The sequence below is a fragment of the Pseudophryne corroboree genome, chromosome 3 (genome assembly GCF_028390025.1).
Source record: "Pseudophryne corroboree isolate aPseCor3 chromosome 3, aPseCor3.hap2, whole genome shotgun sequence".
Classification (NCBI taxonomy): Eukaryota; Metazoa; Chordata; class Amphibia; order Anura; family Myobatrachidae; genus Pseudophryne; species Pseudophryne corroboree.
The window spans coordinates 105,992,828-106,014,416 of record NC_086446.1 but is presented as its reverse complement, the minus strand read 5'-3'; the positions used below and the strand labels follow the sequence as shown (position 1 = coordinate 106,014,416).

The 21,589-nt window shown below is 47.3% G+C and overlaps 1 protein-coding gene across 1 annotated transcript in view; it reads right to left on the bottom strand.

The window, feature by feature from the left end:
- The window catches only part of TCIRG1 (T cell immune regulator 1, ATPase H+ transporting V0 subunit a3), a 57,759-nt gene that overhangs the window by 24,049 nt on the left and 12,121 nt on the right, over positions 1-21,589 (bottom strand). The window contains exons 6-9 of the mRNA XM_063958377.1: positions 15,043-15,169; positions 13,073-13,155; positions 12,898-12,991; positions 7,073-7,279 (exon numbers count right to left, since the gene is read on the bottom strand). Coding sequence (XP_063814447.1) covers positions 7,073-7,279; positions 12,898-12,991; positions 13,073-13,155; positions 15,043-15,169 — 511 coding nt within the window. The remainder of the gene's footprint in view (positions 1-7,072; positions 7,280-12,897; positions 12,992-13,072; positions 13,156-15,042; positions 15,170-21,589) is intronic.

The window sequence follows — 21,589 nt, the reverse complement described above, 5'->3', positions numbered from 1 at the left end:
AATAGGATACTGGTGTGCACTGGCTCCTCCCTCTATGTCCCTCCTCCAGACCTCAGTTAAGGAAACTGTGCCCGGAAGAGCTGACAGTACAAGGAAAGGATTTTGGAATCCAGGGTAAGACTCATACCAGCCACACCAATCACACCGCATAACTCGTGATAAACCTACCCAGTTAACAGTATGAACAACAGAGCATCAGATAAACCCTGATGCAACCAACATAACCCTTATTTAAGCAATAACTATATACAAGTATTGCAGAAGAAGTCCGCACTTGGGACGGGCGCCCAGCATCCACTACGGACTACGAGAAATAGATTTACCGGTAAGTAAAATCTTATTTTCTCTAAAGTCCTAGTGGATGCTGGGGACTCCGTAAGGACCATGGGGATTATACCAAAGCTCCCAAACGGGCGGGAGAGTGCAGATGACTCTGCAGCACCGAATGAGCAAACACAAGGTCCTCCTCAGCCAGGGTATCAAACTTGTAGAACTTTGCAAAAGTGTTTGAACCTGACCAAGTAGCTGCTCGGCAAAGCTGTAATGCCGAGACCCCTCGGGCAGCCACCCAAGAAGAGCCCACCTTCCTTGTGGAGTGGGCTTTTACTGATTTTGGAAACGGCAATCCAGCCGCAGAATGAGCCTGCTGAATCGTGTTACAGATCCAGCGAGCAATAGTTTGCTTTGAAGCAGGAGCACCCAGCTTGTTGGATGCATACAGGATAAACAGCGACTCAGTTTTCCTGACTCTAGCCGTTCTGGCTACATAAACCTTCAAAGCCCTGACCACATCCAGCAACTCGGAATCCTCCAAGTCACGAGTAGCCACAGGCACCACAATAGGTTGGTTCATATGAAAAGATGACACCACTTTTGGCAGAAATTGTGGACGGGTCCGCAATTCTGCCCTGTCCATATGGAAAACCAGATAGGGGCTTTTATGTGACAAAGCCGCCAATTCTGACACACGCCTAGCTGAAGCCAAGGCTAACAGCATGACCACCTTCCCCGTGAGAAATTTTAACTCCACGGTTTTAAGTGGTTCAAACCAGTGTAATTTCAGGAAACTCAACACCACGTTAAGATCCCAAGGTGCCACTGGAGGCACAAATGGAGGCTGAATATGCAGCACTCCCTTTACAAACGTCTGAACTTCAGGAAGAGAAGCCAGTTCTTTTTGAAAGAAAATGGATAGGGCCGAAATCTGGACCTTAATGGACCCAATTTTAGGCCCAAAGTCACTCCCGACTGTAGGAAGTGAAGGAAACGGCCCAGCTGGAATTCCTCTGTAGGGGCATTCCTGGCATCACACCAAGCAACATATTTTCGCCATATACAGTGATAATGTTTAGCCGTCACGTCCTTCCTAGCCTTTATCAGCGTAGGAATAACCTCATCCGGAATGCCTTTTTCTGCTAGGATCCGGCGTTCAACCGCCATGCCGTCAAACGCAGCCGCGGTAAGTCTTGGAACAGACAGGGCCCCTGTTGCAACAGATCCTGTCTTAGAGGTAGAGGCCATGGGTCCTCTCTAAGCATTTCTTGCAGCTCTGGATACCAAGTCCTTCTTGGCCAATCCGGAACAATGAGTATTGTTCTCACTCCTCTTTTTCTTATGATTCTCAGCACCTTGGGTATGAGAGGAAGAGGAGGAAACACATAAACCGACTGGAACACCCACGGTGTCACTAGTGCGTCTACAGCTATCGCCTGAGGGTCTCTTGACCTGGCGCAATACCTCTGTAGCTTTTTGTTGAGGCGGGATGCCATCATGTCCACCTGTGGCAGTCCCCACCGACCTGCAATCTGCGCGAAGACTTCTTGATGAAGTCCCCACTCTCCCGGGTGGAGGTCGTGCCTGCTGAGGAAGTCTGCTTCCCAGTTGTCCACTCCCGGAATGAACACTGCTGACAGTGCTCTTACATGATTCTCAGCCCAGCGAAGAATTCTGGTGGCTTCCGCTATCGCCACCCTGCTCCTTGTGCCGCCTTGGCGGTTTACATGAGCCACTGCGGTGAGGTTGTCTGATTGAATCAGCACCGATTGGTTTTGAAGCAGGGTCACCGCTTGACTTAGGGAGTTGTATATGGCCCTTAGTTCCAGGATATTGATGTGAAGGCAAGTCTCCTGACTTGACCACAGACCCTGGAAATTTCTTCCCTGTGTGACTGCCCCCCACCCTCGGAGGCTTGCATCCGTGGTCACCAGGATCCAGTCCTGAATGCCGAATATGCGGCCCTCGAGAAGGTGAGCACTCTGCAGCCACCACAGAAGAGACACCCTGGCCCTGGGGGATAGGGTGATCAGCCGATGCATCTGTAGATGCGATCCGGACCACTTGTCCATCAGATCCCATTAAAAGGTCCTCGCATGGAACCTGCCGAAGGGAATGGCCTCGTATGACGCCACCATCTTTCCCAGGACTCGCGTGCAATGATGCACCGACACCTGTTTTGGTTTTAGGAGGTCTCTGACCAGTGTCATGAGTTCCTGAGCCTTCTCCATCGGGAGAAAAACCTTCTTCTGGTCTGTGTCCAGAATCATGCCCAGAAAGGGCAGACGCGTCGTAGGAATCAGCTGCGACTTTGGAATATTCAGAATCCAGCCGTGCTGTTGTAACACCTCCCGAGAGCGTGCTACGCTGATCAGCAACTGCTCTCTGGACCTCGCCTTTATGAGGAGATCGTCCAAGTATGGGATAATTGTGACTCCTTGCTTTCGCAGGAGCACCATCATTTCTGCCATTACCTTGGTAAATATTCTCGGTGCCGTGGAGAGACCAAACGGCAACGTCTGGAATTGGTAATGACAATCCTGTACCACAAATCTGAGGTACTCCTGATGAGGTGGATAAATGGGGACATGAAGGTAAGCATCCTTTATGTCCAGAGACACCATAAAATCCCCCTCCTCCAGGCTTGCGATGACCGCTCTGAGCGATTCCATCTTGAACTTGAACCTTTTCAGGTATATGTTCAGGGATTTCAAATTCAATATGGGTCTGACCGAACCGTCCGGTTTCGGTACCACAGACATTGTCGAATAGTAACCCTTTCCCTGTTGAAGGAGGGGAACCTTTACCACCACCTGCTGGAGATACAATTTCTGAATTGCAGCTAACACTATTTCCCTCTCTATGGGGAAAGCTGGCAGGGCCGATTTGAGGTAACGGTGAGGGGGCATCACTTCGAATTCCAGCTTGTATCCCTGAGACACAATCTCTATAGCCCAGGGATCCACCTGTGAGTGAACCCACTTGTGGCTGAAATTTCGGAGATGCGCCCCCACCGGGCCTGGCTCCGCCTGTGGAGCCCCAGCGTCATGCGGTGGATTTAGTGGAAGCCGGGGAGGACTTCTGTTCCTGGGAACTAGCTGTATTGTGCAGCTTCTTTCCTCTACCCCTGCCTCTGGCAAGAAAGGACGCACCTCTGACTTTGCCTTTTTGTGATCGAAAGGACTGCATTTGGTAATACGGTGCTTTCTTAGGTTGTGAGGGAACAAATGGCAAAAAATTTGACTTTCCAGCCGTAGCTGTGGAGACCAGGTCCGAGAGACCGTCCCCAAACAATTCCTCACCCTTGTAAGGTAAAACCTCTATGTGCCTTTTTGAGTCGGCATCACCTGTCCATTGCAGAGTCCACAGGACCCTTCTGGCAGAAATCGACATAGCATTTATTCTAGAGTGTAATGTCTAATAATGTCTCTTTGAGCATCTCATATATAGGACAGCGTCTTTTATATGCCCCAGGGTTAGTAATATAGTATCCTTGTCCAAGGTATCAAGTTCCTCAGATAAGGTATTTGTCCATGCTGCTGCAGCACTACACATCCAGGCCGACGCAATCGCCGGCCGTAGTAAGGTACCTGAATGTGTATAAATGGACTTCAGGATACCCTCCTGCTTCCTATCCGCAGCATCTTTAAGGGTGGCCGTATCCTGTGATGGCAGGGCTACCCTCTTAGATAAGCGTGTTAAAGCTTTGTCTACCCTAGGGGAGGATTCCCAGCGTAACCTGTCCGTTGGCGGGAAAGGATACGCCATAAGCATCCGTTTGGAAATCTGCAGTTTTCTATCTGGAGATTCCCAAGCTTTTTCACATAACTCATTTAACTCATGTGAAGGGGGAAAGGTCACCTCTTGCCTTTTCTCCCCATACATATAAACCCTCTTGTCAGGGACTGGGGTTTCGTCTGTGATGTGCAACACATCTTTCATTGCTATAATCATGTAGCGGATGGCTTTAGCCATTTTAGGCTGCAACTTTGCATCATCGCCATCGACACTGGAGTCAGAATCCGTGTCGATATCTGTGTCAACAATTTGGGATAGTGGGCGCTTCTGAGACCCTGACGGCCTCTGCGATGTAGGATCAGGAATGGGTTGAGACCCTGACTGTCCTAAGGCTTCAGCTTTATCCAACCTTTTATGCAAGGAATTAACATTATCATTTAAAACCTTCCACATATCCATCCAATCGGGTGTCGGCGCCGTCGACCCCACATTCATTTGTACCCGCTCTGTTTCCACATAGCCTTCCTCGTCAAACATGCCGACACACCACACACACAGGGGATGCTCTATTCGAAGACCGTTCCCCCACAAGGCCTTTTGGAGAGACAGAGAGAGAGTATGCCAGCACACACCCCAGCGCTATATGACCCAGGAATCACACAGTAACTTAGTGTTAACCCAGTAGCTGCTGTATAAACTGTTTTTGTGCCAAATTTATGTGCCCCCCCCCCCCCTCTCTTTTTACCCTCTTTCTACCGTGATTCTGCAGGGGAGAGCCTGGGGAGCTTCCTCTCAGCGGAGCTGTGGAGAGAAAATGGCGCTGATGAGTGCTGAGGAAGAAGCCAAGCCCCCTCAGCGGCGGGCTTTTGTCCCGCGTTTTGTGTGTGAAATAATGGCGGGAGCTCATGCATATATACAGTGCCCAACTGTATATATGCTGCTTTTTGCCAAGAGGTTCCCAATTGCTGCCCAGGGCGCCCCCCCCTGCGCCCTGCACCCTACAGTGACCGGAGTGTGTGGGTTTAGTGTGGGAGCAATGGCGCACAGCTGCAGTGCTGTGCGCTACCTCATATGAAGACTGGAGTCTTCTGCCGCTGATTTCGAAGTCTTCTTGCTTCTCACGCCGGCTTCTGTCTTCTGGCTCTGCGAGGGGGACGGCGGTGCGGCTCCGGGATCGGACGACCAAGGGTGCGTTCCTGTGTACGATCCCTCTGGAGCTAATGGTGTCCAGTAGCCTAAGAAGCAGGACCTATCTTCAGTGAGTAGGGCTACTTCTCTCCCCTCAGTCCCACGTAGCAGAGAGCCTGTTGCCAGCAGATCTCTCTGAAAATAAAAAAATCCTAATCAAAATACTTTGTTTAGCAAGCTCAGGAGAGCTCAATAAGTTGCACCCAGCTCGTCCGGGCACAGATTCAAACTGAGGTCTGGAGGAGGGACATAGAGGGAGGAGCCAGTGCACACCAGTATCCTAATTCTTTCTTAAAGTGCCCTGTCTCCTGCGGAGCCCGTCTATTCCCCATGGTCCTTACGGAGTCCCCAGCATCCACTAGGACGTTAGAGAAATTAAAGCTACAGTTTAAGTGCCAGCTCCAGCAGTTCCAACCTACACCCCCATAGTCCAGTGTCCCCCCAGCCTGCTTAAGAGAAAAGGATTCAACGGTAAGTGACCAAAATGATAATTTTTTTCATAGAAAAGGTGGCTTAATCCAAGACCCTTATGTTTCTCATAGATCTAGCCTCAATACGCCATACAACACGCCAGGTCCCATGCAACACTGCTAGTGTTGGGCATCTTTTCTTGATGAAAACGCGCCTTAGTCGAAACATGATGCGACTAGGACACGCCAAGAGACTGTGTGGATTCATTTAATATGCAATGCTGGAATGTCTGTATGCGACGGAGTCTGTACATGAAGCACAACGGAACTTCACATGGAAAAAAAGCAGTGGCCGCTGTATTGTAACACTTCATCGTACACAGATTCAAAGACTGGGTCAAGCACAGATTAGTCAGCCAAGTCTCCTGGTGCGTCCTAGAATCTCACGAGACCTTGGCCCTCTTTCCGAGTTGATCGCATGCTGCCGATTTTCGCAGCGCAGCGATCAGGTTACTACTGTGCATGTACCGCAATGCACACGCGCATTGTATGGGTACAAACAGCATTGTTGCTGTGCAATGCTTCTAGCGACGATTCCATTCGCACAGCCGTTCGCAAGGAGATTGACAGAAAGAGGGCGTTTATGGGTGTCAACTGACCGTTTTCTGGGTGTGGTTGGAAAAACGCAGGCGTGTCCAGGCGTTTGCAGGGCGGGTGTCCAACGTCAATTCCGGGACCGGACAGGCTGAAGTGATCGCAAGGGCTGAGTAAGTTCAGACCTACTCAGAAACTGCAAAAAAACTCTTCATCCCGCTCGGCTGCACATGCGATCACACACTTGCAAAGCGAAAATACACTCCCCCGTGGGCGGCGAATATACGTTTGCACGGCTGCAAAAAGTACCTAGCGAGCGATCAACTCGGAATGAGGGCCCTTGTGCGCAGAGTGGGGGCTGTTTGGCTCGACTGCAGCAATGATGTACGAGGACACAAATGTGATTTGCTGGTCCCGGCGAGATAGCAGCTAGATTTAAAGCAGAAAGTAGTTTTAAAACAAAACACACCCTTGTTTTGTTTTAAAACTAATTGCGGCTTTAAATCTAGCAGATATTTCATCTCTTCGACATTGGGACCAGCAAAACACAGCCTATTACACATTTCAAAAAAGCACAAAATGAACGTTAAAGAATATTATGTTACCGAAAGTAAATGCCTGCAACATGAACTAGACTATAATTAAAACTTAAATAAAAATGAAACCTCAAATGCACAAATACATATATTAAGTCCGTTCCTAAATCTAACTTTACAATTCTCAACTCTTGTGCTCTATTATGGATTAAAAACACTGAATTTACATGGAACCTGTAATGTTTGATGGACCTTTAGAGCATTAATTTCCCTACCACAAATATAGCTTTGCAGTGCCACTATACTAGTTAGCTACCCACAACAGATGCTTACCGAAGCTCGAGCTAGCGCCCCCTGGAGTATAGGCAGGTCAGCCACTGGGCACCACACTTCTCCGATCAGGCACCGTTCCCGAACACTGCACAAGTTGAGAATTTGATAAATGTGCTTCATTTTCCTGACAGAGACTCTCCAAGGGTGTAAAGCAGCAGCAGCTCGATTGAGCACTTGAGCCAGGAAGCCCTCTGTTTGTGACAGCACCTGCATTACATAAGACATATAAACATTGATGTACAGAATATCACCATCCAACATGGCACGCTGGAGACTAGGCCAAAACAAGGCAACTATTAGACTGTTCACTCATGGAATACAAACCCTGATATACAAGTTGCTTATATAAAAACTACTGCGATCAGAACGAGATGTTTAAGATAAGGGGAAAGCAATTTCTGCTGCACTCCAGACTTCCTGTCTGTAAACCCTACTGAACAGTTCAGGACGCATTTCAAAGGCTAAACCAGCTGACGCAAGAATCAGAGGGCTATCCGCACCCCCCATACTGGCCGAAAGAAGTTGTGATGCCAGGCATATAAACACCATTTTGTGTTTCAGGCAGCATCTGAGACAAAAAAATTGCGGACAGACTTAGTGATTACTTTTTATTCTGATTTTATCCCTCGGCCATAGAGTGCTATTGTTGTTACCCAGGATTTTCTACCAGACTGTCCGATCCCCTCACTGGATAATTGTATTAAGGCATGTCTTCATTGTTCTCCAGATGGAAGAGTTTTTGGGTGACAATGGAGATTATGACGAGGAAGCAGAGGAGAAGAGATACTATAGGCGAAAGAGACTCCTAACGGTGAAGAGCGTAATATCCGCAAGCCTGGGCGCAGCCATAACATATGGGTTGTATCTGGGTACGTTATCACGTTACTAACAGCCAGCTTAGAGAAGTGCAATGTACAGTTGTATACTTGTGTCATCACACACACACGCTGAGACTTATTCAGTTGTTGCATGCGTCTCTGTTTTGTGACCGTAACTTGCTATTTCTATTACTGCACATGCTCCATGGCTGATCACACGCAACTATGAGCAGCTGCAGGTGATTCCGAGTCCTGTGCATCTCCACGGAATGGGTGCGGCTGGCTGGCGTATTGGTATTTGCACGTGGGCTAAGCTTTCGGAGGAGTGCGGCATGGAAGTGCAGGTGGAATTGCAGACTATGGTAGTAGAGAGAATGCAGAGTCCATCTGATCTCTCACAGGGATGGTGCAAACGATTACAGATAGTGACTTTGCAGACTACGGATAGCACAAGTGCTCCTGCGGCTTTAGGATAAGCCCAGTGGAAACCCGTAGAATTCAACAGTTTGTTTTTTTAAAGAATAAACTCATATCAAGCAACAAATGGAAAGTTGCCCGCACACCCTGCTCCCATAGACAATACACTTTGCCGCTCTGCAACACCCAGAAAGTTGTCCAATCTCATTTTTCTCTCCGACTGCCTCATCTACATGGTAAGAGCTTTGTTTTGTTACCAATATAATAATATATAGACAGCACAGCCACTTCGTACACAGTCATAGTGGCTGCTACAGCCTCCACCTCTGACTCAGCCCCGTAATGCGGATGGTCAGTGTGGGACTTCTTACCATGGAGCGAGAAGGACATGTACTTACCTCAATTTCTATAGCTTAGTCTAGTGCAGGATAATGAGTGCAAATGTCCATTTGGTCACTGCGGATTACTCAACACTTAGGCTTTTATCACTATGTTGTTAAATAGTTTATGATATAGAACCATGTGATGACACAGACGCCTCTGTATTTCAGGCCTCCTCCAGATGCAGCTGATTTTACACACCAGTATACATCCAGGCTATACGTCTACAGGGACAACACCAGTGTGCATCCAGGCTATACGTCTGCAGGGGCAACACCAGTGTGCATCCAGGCTATACGTCTGCAGGGACAACACCAGTGTGCATCCAGGCTATACGTCTGCAGGGACAACACCAGTGTGCATCCAGGCTATACGTCTACAGGGACAACACCAGTGTGCATCCAGGCTATACGTCTACAGGGACAACACCAGTGTGCATCCAGGCTATACGTCTACAGGGACAACACCAGTGTGCATCCAGGCTATACGTCTGCAGGGACAACACCAGTGTGCATCCAGGCTATACGTCTACAGGGACAACACCAGTGTGCATCCAGGCTATACGACTGCAGGGCAACACCAGTGTGCATCCAGGCTATACGTCTGCAGGGACAACACCAGCGTACATCCAGGTGATTCCCCCTCCGGACCATCTAAAGAAGGGGTGACCATACAGCAGTCCGGAGCTCCCTCCTCTGCACCTGCCAATTGACGGGAACCAGCGTATTTACTGGGATTAAGTGAAATATACCGGTACTAACAGGGGAGAGCATAACGTACCCATTGGGTTTTGATTACAACTATTTTGGACTTGCTACCTTAACACACCAGTGTAAAGGATCCGGGACATTATCAGCATTAAATATACATGGACCGCAGCATTGGTTTACTATAACCTATTGATTCAGATGAGTACAGTACAGCACTGCATTTACCTACTGCTATTTTACTTGTTACTTTGTAATATTATATATATGTTCTCAAATTGTGTTAAATAAATATAAACATTTTTACAAGCGCTCCTTCAAATGGTTAGTTCTTGAAACATATGTATTTATACATCTGCAGGGCAACACCAGCGTACATCCAGGCTATACATCTGCAGGGGCAACACCAGAGGGCATCCAGGCTATACGTCATACGTCTGCAGGGCAACACCAGCGTGAACCCAGGCTATACGTCTGCAGGGCAAGACCAGCATGCATCCAGGCTATACGTCTGCAGGGCAACACCAGCGTGCAACCAGGCTATACACCTACAGGGGCAACACCAGAGGGCATCCAGGCTATACGTCATACGTCTGCAGGGCAACACCAGTGTGCATCCAGGTTATACGTCTGCAGGGCAACACCACTGTACATTCGGGCTAGAGCTTGTTTTTTTTGGCAAGCGGGAGGGAGCAGGATAACAGAAGGGGAGTGAGAGGGAAGCATAAAAAACAACAACAACAACAACAACAACAACAACAGGTAGTGGGACTGGTATTAGGAAGCTCCTAGCAAAAATATTTTGTCTCTACCTAGCTATGATTTGACCACATTGCCTATATGTCTGATCAATTTATCGGAGGCCTTAGGAGCTGTAGAGATAGGCTTGTGTGCAGTAAGACTGTAAAGCGGTGAGGTGTCAGATGAACAGAGGTAACCCTCGCAATAAGTGACCTTCATTCCAATATGCACACCACCAGAGGGAAATTCTTGTCCAACTGAGTGCATGGTCGCCAACACAAGTCAGCTAGTTGGGCGTATACGGCATGAAGTTTAGCAGGGACCATGTACCACAGTATAAAGCTTATAACAGTTCATGAATTACATTAATGGATGATTTCTTTGGCAGATGTTTGACCTATCCTCCGAATTTGGTGAGGCCCCCGCATCACTCTCCCAAGCCAGTTCCTATGACTCCCAGTAATTAGCTGCTTCCTGCCTGTCTGTGTCCTCAGTGGGCACCTGTTTTGTTATGTTGGGGTGGACATGCCTGGATAGGCTATTGCCTTTTTTTTTTTTATTTAGACCAAAAGCAGATTTATTTTTCCGAGGAAACGGGCACAACATGATTGCATGTCAAATCTATTCTAATAAGATATTATTCCAGGCAAATATATGGAATCTAAATATATAGCTTTAAAACACACAACAGGTAGACTGATGTTCTAAGCCATCCAAGAAGGGGTCCTGGATTCAGCACTGAGCTTGCATATATGAATGCAAATGTGTTTATGATCCGAGAGGACGTCAGGACCTCTGGGGGGTTGACTGTTAGGATGACTTTCTCCGATATACCAAATGGCATCACATTTAGGGGTACATTTACTAAGCGGTGATAAGAGTGGAGAAGTGAGCCAGTGGAGAAATTTCCCCATCAACCAATCAGCAGCTCTGTGTCATTTTATAGTATGCAAATTATAGATGTTACTTCAGTGCTGATTGGTTGATGGGGAAATTTCTCCACTAGCTCACTTCTCCACTCTTATCACTGCTTAGTAAATGTAACCCTTAGATTGTTTATCATATGGATAGCAGGCATATGTAATATTCCATGCAGGTGATGCGCCTGATGACATTGTATAATGTAGTAATAGCATGACGGAGTGGGGTGGGGTGGGGCTTGGACGGTTCTTGCTGTTACCATTTCTTGGCTCTTTCAGCCTCTCCGGGTGTGAGAATATGGGATACCAACTGTTTCGTTTGGTTACTCACATCCTGTGGGAGTCTATTCTATACTCCATTGCCATAATTATTCTCCAACAAACAAGTTTATGGATATCACTCCAGAGGAAGTCCTAGCCGGGGTATGAAGTAGACTTTGTTGAGGAAATATATGGATGTGTTCCTTCATATGATCATTTTAATCCTTAATTATGTCTTTTAAGCACCTGTGATTTTATGTTAATTTTCATTAAATTTATCATATATTTTTAAACATAAACCTACCGTCCCGAATTTATATTCATTTATTTATGCATTTTTAATCAGAGTATTATTATTGTTATTTTCATTATTACTATCATTATCTTTTAAGCGCTGGTGATTATTAATTTTATTGCTCTCATATTCTTTTGGGGAATTACCACCCCCTACACCAGCAGCTCTCTGACAGCGCACCCTATCTTTTGTTATACTCTGGAGAGTAGACCCACCTAGGGGTAGAGTCTACAGGTGATTATTACTTCTGTACCAGAAAGCTGTAGTAGGTGGGAAAGTCCACCAAACGTGGAGAGAAGTGCCACTGCCGCCATAATTCTGCCGGCCACGCGGATCAGAGTACAGGAACAGTTTAGTTGTTAGTATAATAGTATCTGTAGTAAAGCTTATACATTGTCTATTTCATTTGGGGTGAAATTGAGCTGGTGGCAAATTCTTCCCTAACCTTCTCCCAGCAAGTGTCAGGGGGTGGTACCAGGTCCCTCTCCCTATCATGCATACTCTGGGAGCCAAGGGCAATATCTATAAGTAGGTGGTAAATCATGGGGAGCATTCGGTTAGTGCATCCGATGAGGGAAGGGTTGTTAGGAAATGTCTTACTTGTACAACATCAAAGAGGAAGGGTCTGAAAGGAGAGCTGTCCTAAATGGGGGCACAGCCATTTTATTCAGTACGGTCATGAGCCACCTTTATTCCAGCTAGTGTCTGAGTAGCACAGAGTCCCGGTGAGCACTAGGAGTGGTTAGGCTGCAGGGGCGAGGGGGGTTATTCGAAAAACGTACAGGCGCAAAATTGCACATTGTAGCTGGATGTAATGTAAAGGAATAGGCTGTTAAGGGCCCTATACAGGAGAGCTATAATGCCCTATTTCATCCGATTTCGGGTATTCGGCCCGATATATATCGGATGAAATCGGGCATTTTGGAGGTGTTTCCGATCCGATGCGCGTTCCCGTGAGCATCGGATTGGATCCTCCAGATTGAATGTGCTGCACATTCAATCAGGTCCAACCTGGGGGCATGGCTGGGATACATCGGATGCAAAAGGACAGTATACAATGTATCTTGGGCGATCCTGCCCTCCGGGAGGCTGCCGGGGTGATCGCCTGCGACATGTGGTCGCATAAGTGTATGGGGCCCTTAAGGCTGAGGTGGCAAGGAGAGACAGCTTCTACATTTAGGTGTATGAATGATACTACTAGCACTTTTATATACAGGGACCTGTAGTCAGAGGCCCACTGATTGCTCTACAGACAAACGCTTCTATGTAAACCGATATCTCTCACCTTCTGCATGTCTTGGATCCGCACCAGGAGATCTCTCAAAGTGTCGAGCCTCGCAGACTCATCTTCAGCATATGGGTAAAGGTGACAGTGGAAACTAGGAAGAAGGCAGCGACGTGAGAATGAAGACTGCAATAACGGTAGCTGGGTAAGGCTATTGCCATGTTAGCACACTAACCAGTTTGCAATCTTTTTAATCTTCTCTCCAATTCGTTCCCCCCAGTATGAGATGAGGAATATGATCTGGGTAACACTCTCACCCTAAAGGTACAAAATAAAGAAGATCGTGTGTCAGAGGCATAGATAAGCAGTAAACACATTGGGTATCCAGTGCTGAGATACTGGAAAGCAGAAGTGACCGCGGCACCTTGCACAGGATACGTGTCGGTAAGCAGGTGCCGACATGACTTGTGCATTCCACTACACAGAAAACCAGTTGGCAGCTCCAGGCTGCCTTTAAAATAGATTTAATCTCCTTGCCAACTGGTGGCTGCAGTTATACAGAACTCAGTGATATCGGCAGCAGTGTTCCTTCGGTCAAGCATACTTGAATGAGCTCAAACACAAAAATAGGCAATTAGCCATAAATTATTTGTCTTGCAAATCCTAATGTTTCTTTTAAGTGGTATCCGGATGATAGATCGACATGCAATAAGTCGACAGCTTGAAAAGGTTGACAGTCGACACTTTTTGGCGGTTTTTTAATATGTTTTCCCAACATTTGCTTGATTTACTATTCAAGAGGGAACATATATTGACTAACGGTGGTGACATAATGAAACATACAAGATTTGACTAAAATAAATTTGTGTCGACCATAGCCATGTTGAAGTTTTACCCAGTCGACCTTAAAAACTGTCAACCTATTGCATGTCGACCTAAATAATGCCGATCTTCTATACCCCACCCCTTTTAAGTATAACCCAGCACCAGGAATTCATAGGGGCAAACCTCAAACGCTTCTGGAGTTATTCAGGGTAGCACTAGATTGGCCAAGTGGTTCTTAGCTGTCGTCAAATTCTATGGATGGAATTCAAATGTTAGCGCACCAGATCTCCCGTCTAAAATGATGGAAGATCATGGGGGGCAATATTCATCTGATGACTCCTATCGCGCCCAGTAGTGTCGGGTTTAGACGCGTAAAGCTGCTAAACTAATAGGTGCAATTGTGATAAGTGCCGTTTGGCAGGTGCGAGATGAAATGTAGACACTGGCAGCCAACTGCGCTCGAATGGAGCTATATTGGAATATCACCGTTGGGCGCCATCTAGTGGCTGCCGGCTTCAAAAAGATTTGAATTCCGCCCTATGTGCCTATGTAAATCCTGTGTGCTGCTCTAAAAGAGCTATTTGGATCCAGTGGCTAAAGGCTCCGCGGCGCGGCGCCCCCCCCGTCCCCTTCCCTGGCTGAGAATAGTCCAGTTAACCATATTAATGGACGAAAAAATACTGCCCAGCAGACGAAAGTGCTACTTTGTGACAAATACGGCAGAACGCAGACAGGGGTAGGCTGCAAATATGAGCGTTGCTTTAGTGTAACACACAAAAGATGTAAAGGTTACACTAATTTGTGTTTGGGGTCATTAGACACTACCTGGCACACAGAGCATAGTGGTAGATGGTGCTAGGGGAAAAAAAGCACAGTGGGGCAGATGTATTAACCTGGAGAAGGCATAAGGAAGTGATAAACCAGTGATATGTGCAAGGTGATAGAGGCACCAGCCAATCAGCTCCAATGTGTAAATGAACAGTTAGGATCTGATTGGATGGTGCCTCTAACTGTTAATTTACACATAGGATCTGATTGGCTGGTGCCTCTATCACCTTGCACATATCACTGGTTTATCACTTCCTTATGCCTTCTCCAGGTTAATACATCTGCCCCAATATACCTAGGATAGGTGAGGTAACAGGTTTCTCTCTGTGATCTGAATAATGAAACGGTATCCTGCTTCATCAGTTAATTGCACAAATCTGTTAGCAATTAGGCCTAGCCATCACAACCACAGCATTCAGACTGATCCAGTTACAGGTCAAACACCTTCAGTTATGAGGGTTTAAGTCCTTTTAAGTACAAACTAAACTTTCCTGTTAGTAGTGCAACATAAATGTGATGGTATGGAAGGAATATATGTGTGCGCTCTCTCACCGTCACCAGGTCCTCCATGGGCTCAGACATCTCCACGAAGTTGACAATTAGGTAACCGCGGCAGGCGCGCCATAACAAGCGTTCAAATGAGTTAATGCGCCAGGGATGAATGACTCCCGCCATAAAACTGGAGAGAGAGATGCACAACAGTGTTCAATATAAATCCTCAGGTCATTTTATGGCAAGTCAATTGAATTCAATGAAACAGCACACTTTTTTTTTTTTCAATAATAACTCAGCAAATAAAAAAAATAGGGATTTTTGTTTACTTACCGTAAAATCTCTTTCTCCGAGTCCATCTGGGGGACGCTGCGCCGTTACTTGTGGGGTTAGAGGTGTGTGGTAGTGGAGTTTGGCACAGAATCTATCAAACAAACTGCCTCCTCCCCCCTCTAACCCCTCCCATCTCCTTCCTGCTCAGCCATCACTCAGTTAACGTTTAGCCAAGCCAAAAGGAGATGGACCCGAACAAAAAAACAACCAAATAAACCAGACAAAACTACGGGAGGGATCGCAGCGTCCCCCAGATGGACTCAGAGAAAGAGATTTTACGGTAAGTAAACAAACATCCCTATTTCTCTGTCATCCATCTGGGGGACGCTGCGCCTTTACTTGTGGGATTTCCCAAAGCAAGCTAATGAGAGGAGGGAGACGTTGACGGCATAGCCGTCTGTAAAATACGACGCCCAACAGAGGCAGTCTCCAAACCAAAAGTATGAAAACGGTAAAACTTTGTTAAAGTATGGACTGACGACCAGGTCGCCGCCCTGCACAGCTGCTCAATACATGCACCACCGCGAACAGCCCAAGAGGCTCCAACAGCTCTAGTCGAATGAGCTCTAATTGAGTCAGGAACCGAAACATTTGAGGACACGTAAGCCTGTCTAATGGCCGAAGTTACCCAATGGGCCACAGTGTTCTTGGAAGCCGGCCAACCTCGTTTGGGAGCATCAATCAATACCAACAAGGTATCCGTACGACGGAAAGATTCTGTGCGAGACAAATAAATACGTAAGGCCCGAACAACATCCAGGAGGGCCAAATGGGAATTCTCCCCCGGAGAAGACGACGGAGTAAAAGCTGGAAGGACAATGTCCTGATTTAAATGAAATGCTGAAACAACCTTTGGAAGGAAAGAAGGCTTAGTCCGCAGAACCACCCGGTTCTCATGAAACACTAACAAGGGTGGCCTGCAAGAAAGAGCCGCCAACTCAGACACTCGTCTAGTGGAAGCAAAAGCCAAAAGAAAAACAACTTTTTGTGTCAGATAACGCAGTTCCACAGATTCCAAAGGCTCAAATGGAGATTTTTGAAGGGCCATAAGAACCAAGTTTAAATCCCAGGGAGGAACCGGAGGAACAAAAAGTGGTTGAATTCGAAGTACTCCCTGAAGGAATGTTTGAACCTCTGGAATGATCGCTAGTTTCTTTTGAAAAAGAACCGACAACGATGAAACCTGACCCTTCAGTGAAGAAAGCCTTAGGCCCTTATCGAGACCCTCCTGAAGGAAAGAGAGCAGGCGAGGAAGTCTAAAGAAATGCGGAGTCAAGCCCCGCTTTTCGCACCAAGCAATGTAAATACGCCATACCCTATGGTAAATGCTGGAAGTCACCGGCTTCCTAGCCTGAATCATCGTCTGTACAACAGAACGCGAAAGACCTTTTGCTTTTAAAATCTTGGATTCAAGAACCAAGCCGTCAAAGCCAGCCGACTTAAATCTGGGTGGCGACAAGGCCCTTGAAGAAGAAGATCTGGTCGCAGGGGAAGACGAAAGTGGTCTCCGACGACCATGCTGCGCAGAAGAGTGTACCACTGTCGGCGCGGCCAATCTGGAGCCACCAGAATTATGGCGAGACCTTCTCGCCGAATGCGTTGAAGTAGACGTGGAAGCAGTGGAAATCGGCGGGAACACGTAACCCAGTATATGAAACTGCCACGGAGCTGTTAGAGCATCGATTAGAAATGCTTGAGGATCCTGAGTCCGCGAGCCGTAGTGAGGAAGTTTCTTTTTGAGTCGAGACGCCATTAGGTCTACGTCGGGCAGTCCCCAGCGGTCCACTAGAGAGAGAAACACTTCCTGGTGAAGTTCCCATTCTCCCGGATGAATCGTGTGACGACTCAAAAAATCTGCTTCCCAGTTCTCGACTCCTGGAATGTGAATTGCGGATATTACGGGAACCCAACGTTCCGCCCACGTGAGAATCTGAGCGACTTCTCTCATTGCGGACCAGCTGCGAGATCCTCCCTGTTTGTTGATGTAAGCCACTGCCGTGGCATTGTCGGACTGCACACGAACCGCATGACCCTGTACCATGGTTTGAATCTGAAGGAGTGCGTACCAGATCGCCCTCAATTCCAGAATGTTGATCTGTAATCTTGACTCCTGACTGGTCCAGCGCCCCTGGAAGTGATGAGTCTGGAACACTGCTCCCCAACCGCTGAGACTTGCGTCCGTGGTGACCATCAACCAAGATCAAACCGTGAACGGTGCTCCTTTTCTCAAATTGGGACTGTGAAGCCACCAGTGAAGCGACTGACGAGTCTTTTCCGACAAGCAGATCAACTGCAATTCGACACGTGGATCCGGCCGAGCCCAACAGCTGAGAATCTGAGCCTGAAGAGGTCGGGCATGAAATCTGGCGTATGGAACTGCCTCGAAGGAGGACACCATCTTGCCCAACACCTGCATGCATCTGAGGACCGACACTACCGGTAAGTGTAACAGGGTCCGGATTCTGGACTGCAGATCCTGAATCTTGTCCTTAGGAAGAAACACCTTCTGGCTGTTGGTATCGAATAAAAGTCCTAGAAAAAACATTTTCTGGGAAGGAAGTAAAGACGACTTTGGAAAGTTGATTATCCACCCGAACGACTGCAGAGTTTCGGTCGTTAGACGCAGGTTCTGAGTGAGAATTTCCACTGACGGGGCCTTGACCAACAGATCGTCCAAGTATGGAGTGATGTTGACCCCTTGACAACGGAGAACCGTGACGACATGACCCATTACCTTTGTAAAAACCCAAGGAGCCGTAGAAAGGCCAAAGGGAAGAGCCTGAAATTGAAAATGCCACGGGCCGATTGCAAATCTCAGAAGAGGCTGATGACCTATCCAAATCGGGATATGTAAGTAGGCGTCTTTTATGTCTATTGAAGCCAAATATTCCCCTGGCTCCATGGCGGCGATAATTGAACGAATGGATTCCATCTTGAATTTTTGGGTTGAGAGATACGGGTTGAGGGCTTTTAGATTCAGAATGGGTCGGAACGAACCATCCGGTTTGTCCACGAGAAAAAGACCCGAGTAAAAACCCCGACCCCTCTGAGGAGAGGGCACCGTAATGATTACTCCATTTTGTAAGAGGGTTACCGTTGCCTGAAGAAGAGCTTGACGTCTGGGGGGATCGTCTGGGAGAGGTGTGACGAATAGCCGGAATGGGGCTGTCTCTTCGAGATCCAACATATATCCTCTGGATATGACCCCCATTACCCACCGATCTGGTTTCGACAGGAGCCACACTTCCCTGAACTGAAGTAACCGAGCCCCAACCTTCATCGATCCCTCCGGAAGACCTGAAGCGTCATGCCTCAGGCTTGTCGGCAGGCTTACTGGCCGGTCTGCGAGTAGCTTGAGATCCTCTACCTCTGAATGCCCCTCTTCGTGGAAATCTGGAGAAGGCACGAAAGGACTGGAAACTACCTCTGCCCTGCGTACGAAAGGACCAAAACCTTGTAGGTTGTGAGGAGCAGATGGAAGAAAGGGACTCTTTCCTCCAGTAGTATCCGAAATAATCTTCTTTAACTCAGACCCAAAAAGAAACTCCCCTTCAAAAGGAACTGCCGTCAAGGTCTGCTTTGAGTCCGAATCAGCATTCCAAACCCTAAGCCAAAGAGACCGTCTTGCTGATACTGTCAAGGCAGAAACCCGGGACTGTAGCGCAACCGAATCTAACAAGGCCTCACCTACATAAGTAAGCGCCTCCGAAATCTGTTCTGCTAACTGAATGGCTTCCGACGGATCGTCTGACTGCATTCCAGATACGACCTGTGCTAGCCATTCATCCACAGCCTTAAGGACCCAGGCACCCGCCAGAACTGGACGGAGAGAGACACCTGATAAAGAAAACATAAGATTTTAGTAATGCTTCTATTTTCCTATCGGTAGGGTCTTTTAATGTCACGGACTGTACCGAAGGAATAACCGTAGCTTTTGCCAAATGTGAAATAGGAGCGTCTACCTTTGGGGCTGTCTCCCAAAATTTTGTATCTTCCTCTGTAAAATAATATAGAAATTTAAATTTCTTAGGAGCCTGGATACGAGAATCCGGTTTAAGCCAGGGTTCTTTTAAAATATCCGTAAAGTGAGAGTAAGAAGGGAAGGCAATAACCTGTCTCTTGTGTCGTTTGAAGAAGGGAGAGGAAGTCTCCGCCACTGCTGCATCCTGAATATTTAGAGTCTGACGAATGGCTTCTATTAGTAATCTAACACCTGAACTAGTAGATAGCTCCTCATCTTCCCAAGCCGAAACTTCTTCCCATTCAGGATCTACCTCCCCTTCCTCCAATGGAGATGTCAGAGAATCCAACTCCTCTCCCGGAAACGCTATAGCGGGTAACGGCTGTGGTCGTTTAGTAGCAGCGGAACTGCTGGCAGAATTAACAAACTTATTTAAAGAATGGGTTAAATCAGTAAGACACTTGCCCATATTTTGGGCCCACAGAGGCTCCACCTGAGTTTGAGCAGATTCAGCCTCCGACCTAGACTGACGCAAATCTGAAATGGCATCCACCATGTTCTTGACCCATGGGGGCATAGACTGATCTGTGGAACTTCCCTGCTGATCCGCCACTGATGCACCAGAGCACGAAGTACAGAGGGTACCTGCGTCAGCACTATCCTTAGCCAGCTTTGAGCCACACTGTGAACAGGAAAAATAAACTACTGAGGCCGTTTTGCCCTTTGTAGTCTTGTCCGGTTTACTGCCCATTCTTTATTCTAATTATGTTTAATATATAAAAGCAGTAAACATGTACTATAAATCCCCAGACAAGTGACCTAGCAGTTATCTCTAGTGTCCCCAAGAAGACTAACTGCTATCTCCTACTAGGGCTAGCCCATCATATACTTGCAGTTAGATGTGACTGTAATAAAAAACCTGTCCCTGGAAACTAGTGCTCCGTGTGTGCTTGCACAGCGTCCCCCAGTCTGCAGCCGGATAAGATGGCGCCCCGGCGTCTTCAGGTAGCTGCTGAGCAGTGCGTGCGCGGTAGAGCAAGGCGGGAAGCCGTCCCTGCACTGCTGACGTAACCGCCGCGGCTATTCTCTGAGTAACTTCCGAAACCGGAAGTTCGGGCTCACGATCACCGCTACACACAGCGGCTGTCGCGGCAGCTCTGTGCTGGCTCCAGGCAGTGTATAACATTCTCCCGGACCTTCCGCAAGTCCCCTCCTGAACAGTCCGTCTCACTGCGGGGGGGAGAGAGAGAAGGCTCCGATGCGGCGGGTGGCTGGCCGGCTGGCAGGCTGGGGGTGATGAGAAAAATAACAGAGGGGACAGCCCAATACTGTCAGTGACAGATTGTGGCTGTCCTGTACCTTAGTCTGCCGTCCTGAAGTGGATAAAGGCCCCAGTGACCAAAGTGTGGTGGCCTCCAGCAGCAGCTCAGAGTGGGATGCTAAACCCACTCCAGTAAACAGGGACTAGGTACACCTGAGAATAACTAAAAAAAAAATCTAAGGAGAAAGAAAAACTGTGTCTGTACTCCACAGGCACAAAATTAAAACTGAATTGATGGCTGGGCAGGAAGGAGATGGGAGGAGTTAGAGGGGGGGAGGAGGCAGCTTTTGATAGATTCTGTGCCAAACTCCACTGACCACACATCTCTAACCCACAAGTAACGGCGCAGCGTCCCCCAGATGGATGACAGAGAAAACATACAAATTATATATCTCTATATATACATATCTATATCTGTCTATCTATATACATACATACACACACACAGATATACAGTATATATAAGCAGTGGAGATGTTGCATTAACAATCAATCAGCTTATACCCGGAATTTAATAGAATGTACTTGACAAATGCTACCTCAAAGCCGATTGGCCACTATGCACAGCTTCTCCACTCTCTTCACTATATATCATCCCTTATGTTAGGTATACATTTCCTGCGCAGGGTTCTGCCTTCAGATTCATCATGTTCAAAACCAATTCCTTCTGTATATAAATGTTACTGTAAGGTGTGCCTTGGATCCGCACGATAGCCAATAGAAAACTTTTACTGACTGCAATATGTAATTCTGAAGTTACAAAAGTGCGTTTGTGAAGGTAAAAAATGGGTAGCAGGAAGGAGCTAACAGAGGGGAACATTTATTAAGCAGTGATAAGAGCGGAGAAGTGAGCCAGTGGAGAAGTTGCCCATGGCAACCAATCAGCACTGAAGTAACATCTATAATTTGCATACTATAAAATTATACAGAGCTGCTGATTGGTTGATGGGGCAACTTCTCTACTGGCTCACTTCTCTGCTCTTATCACTTGC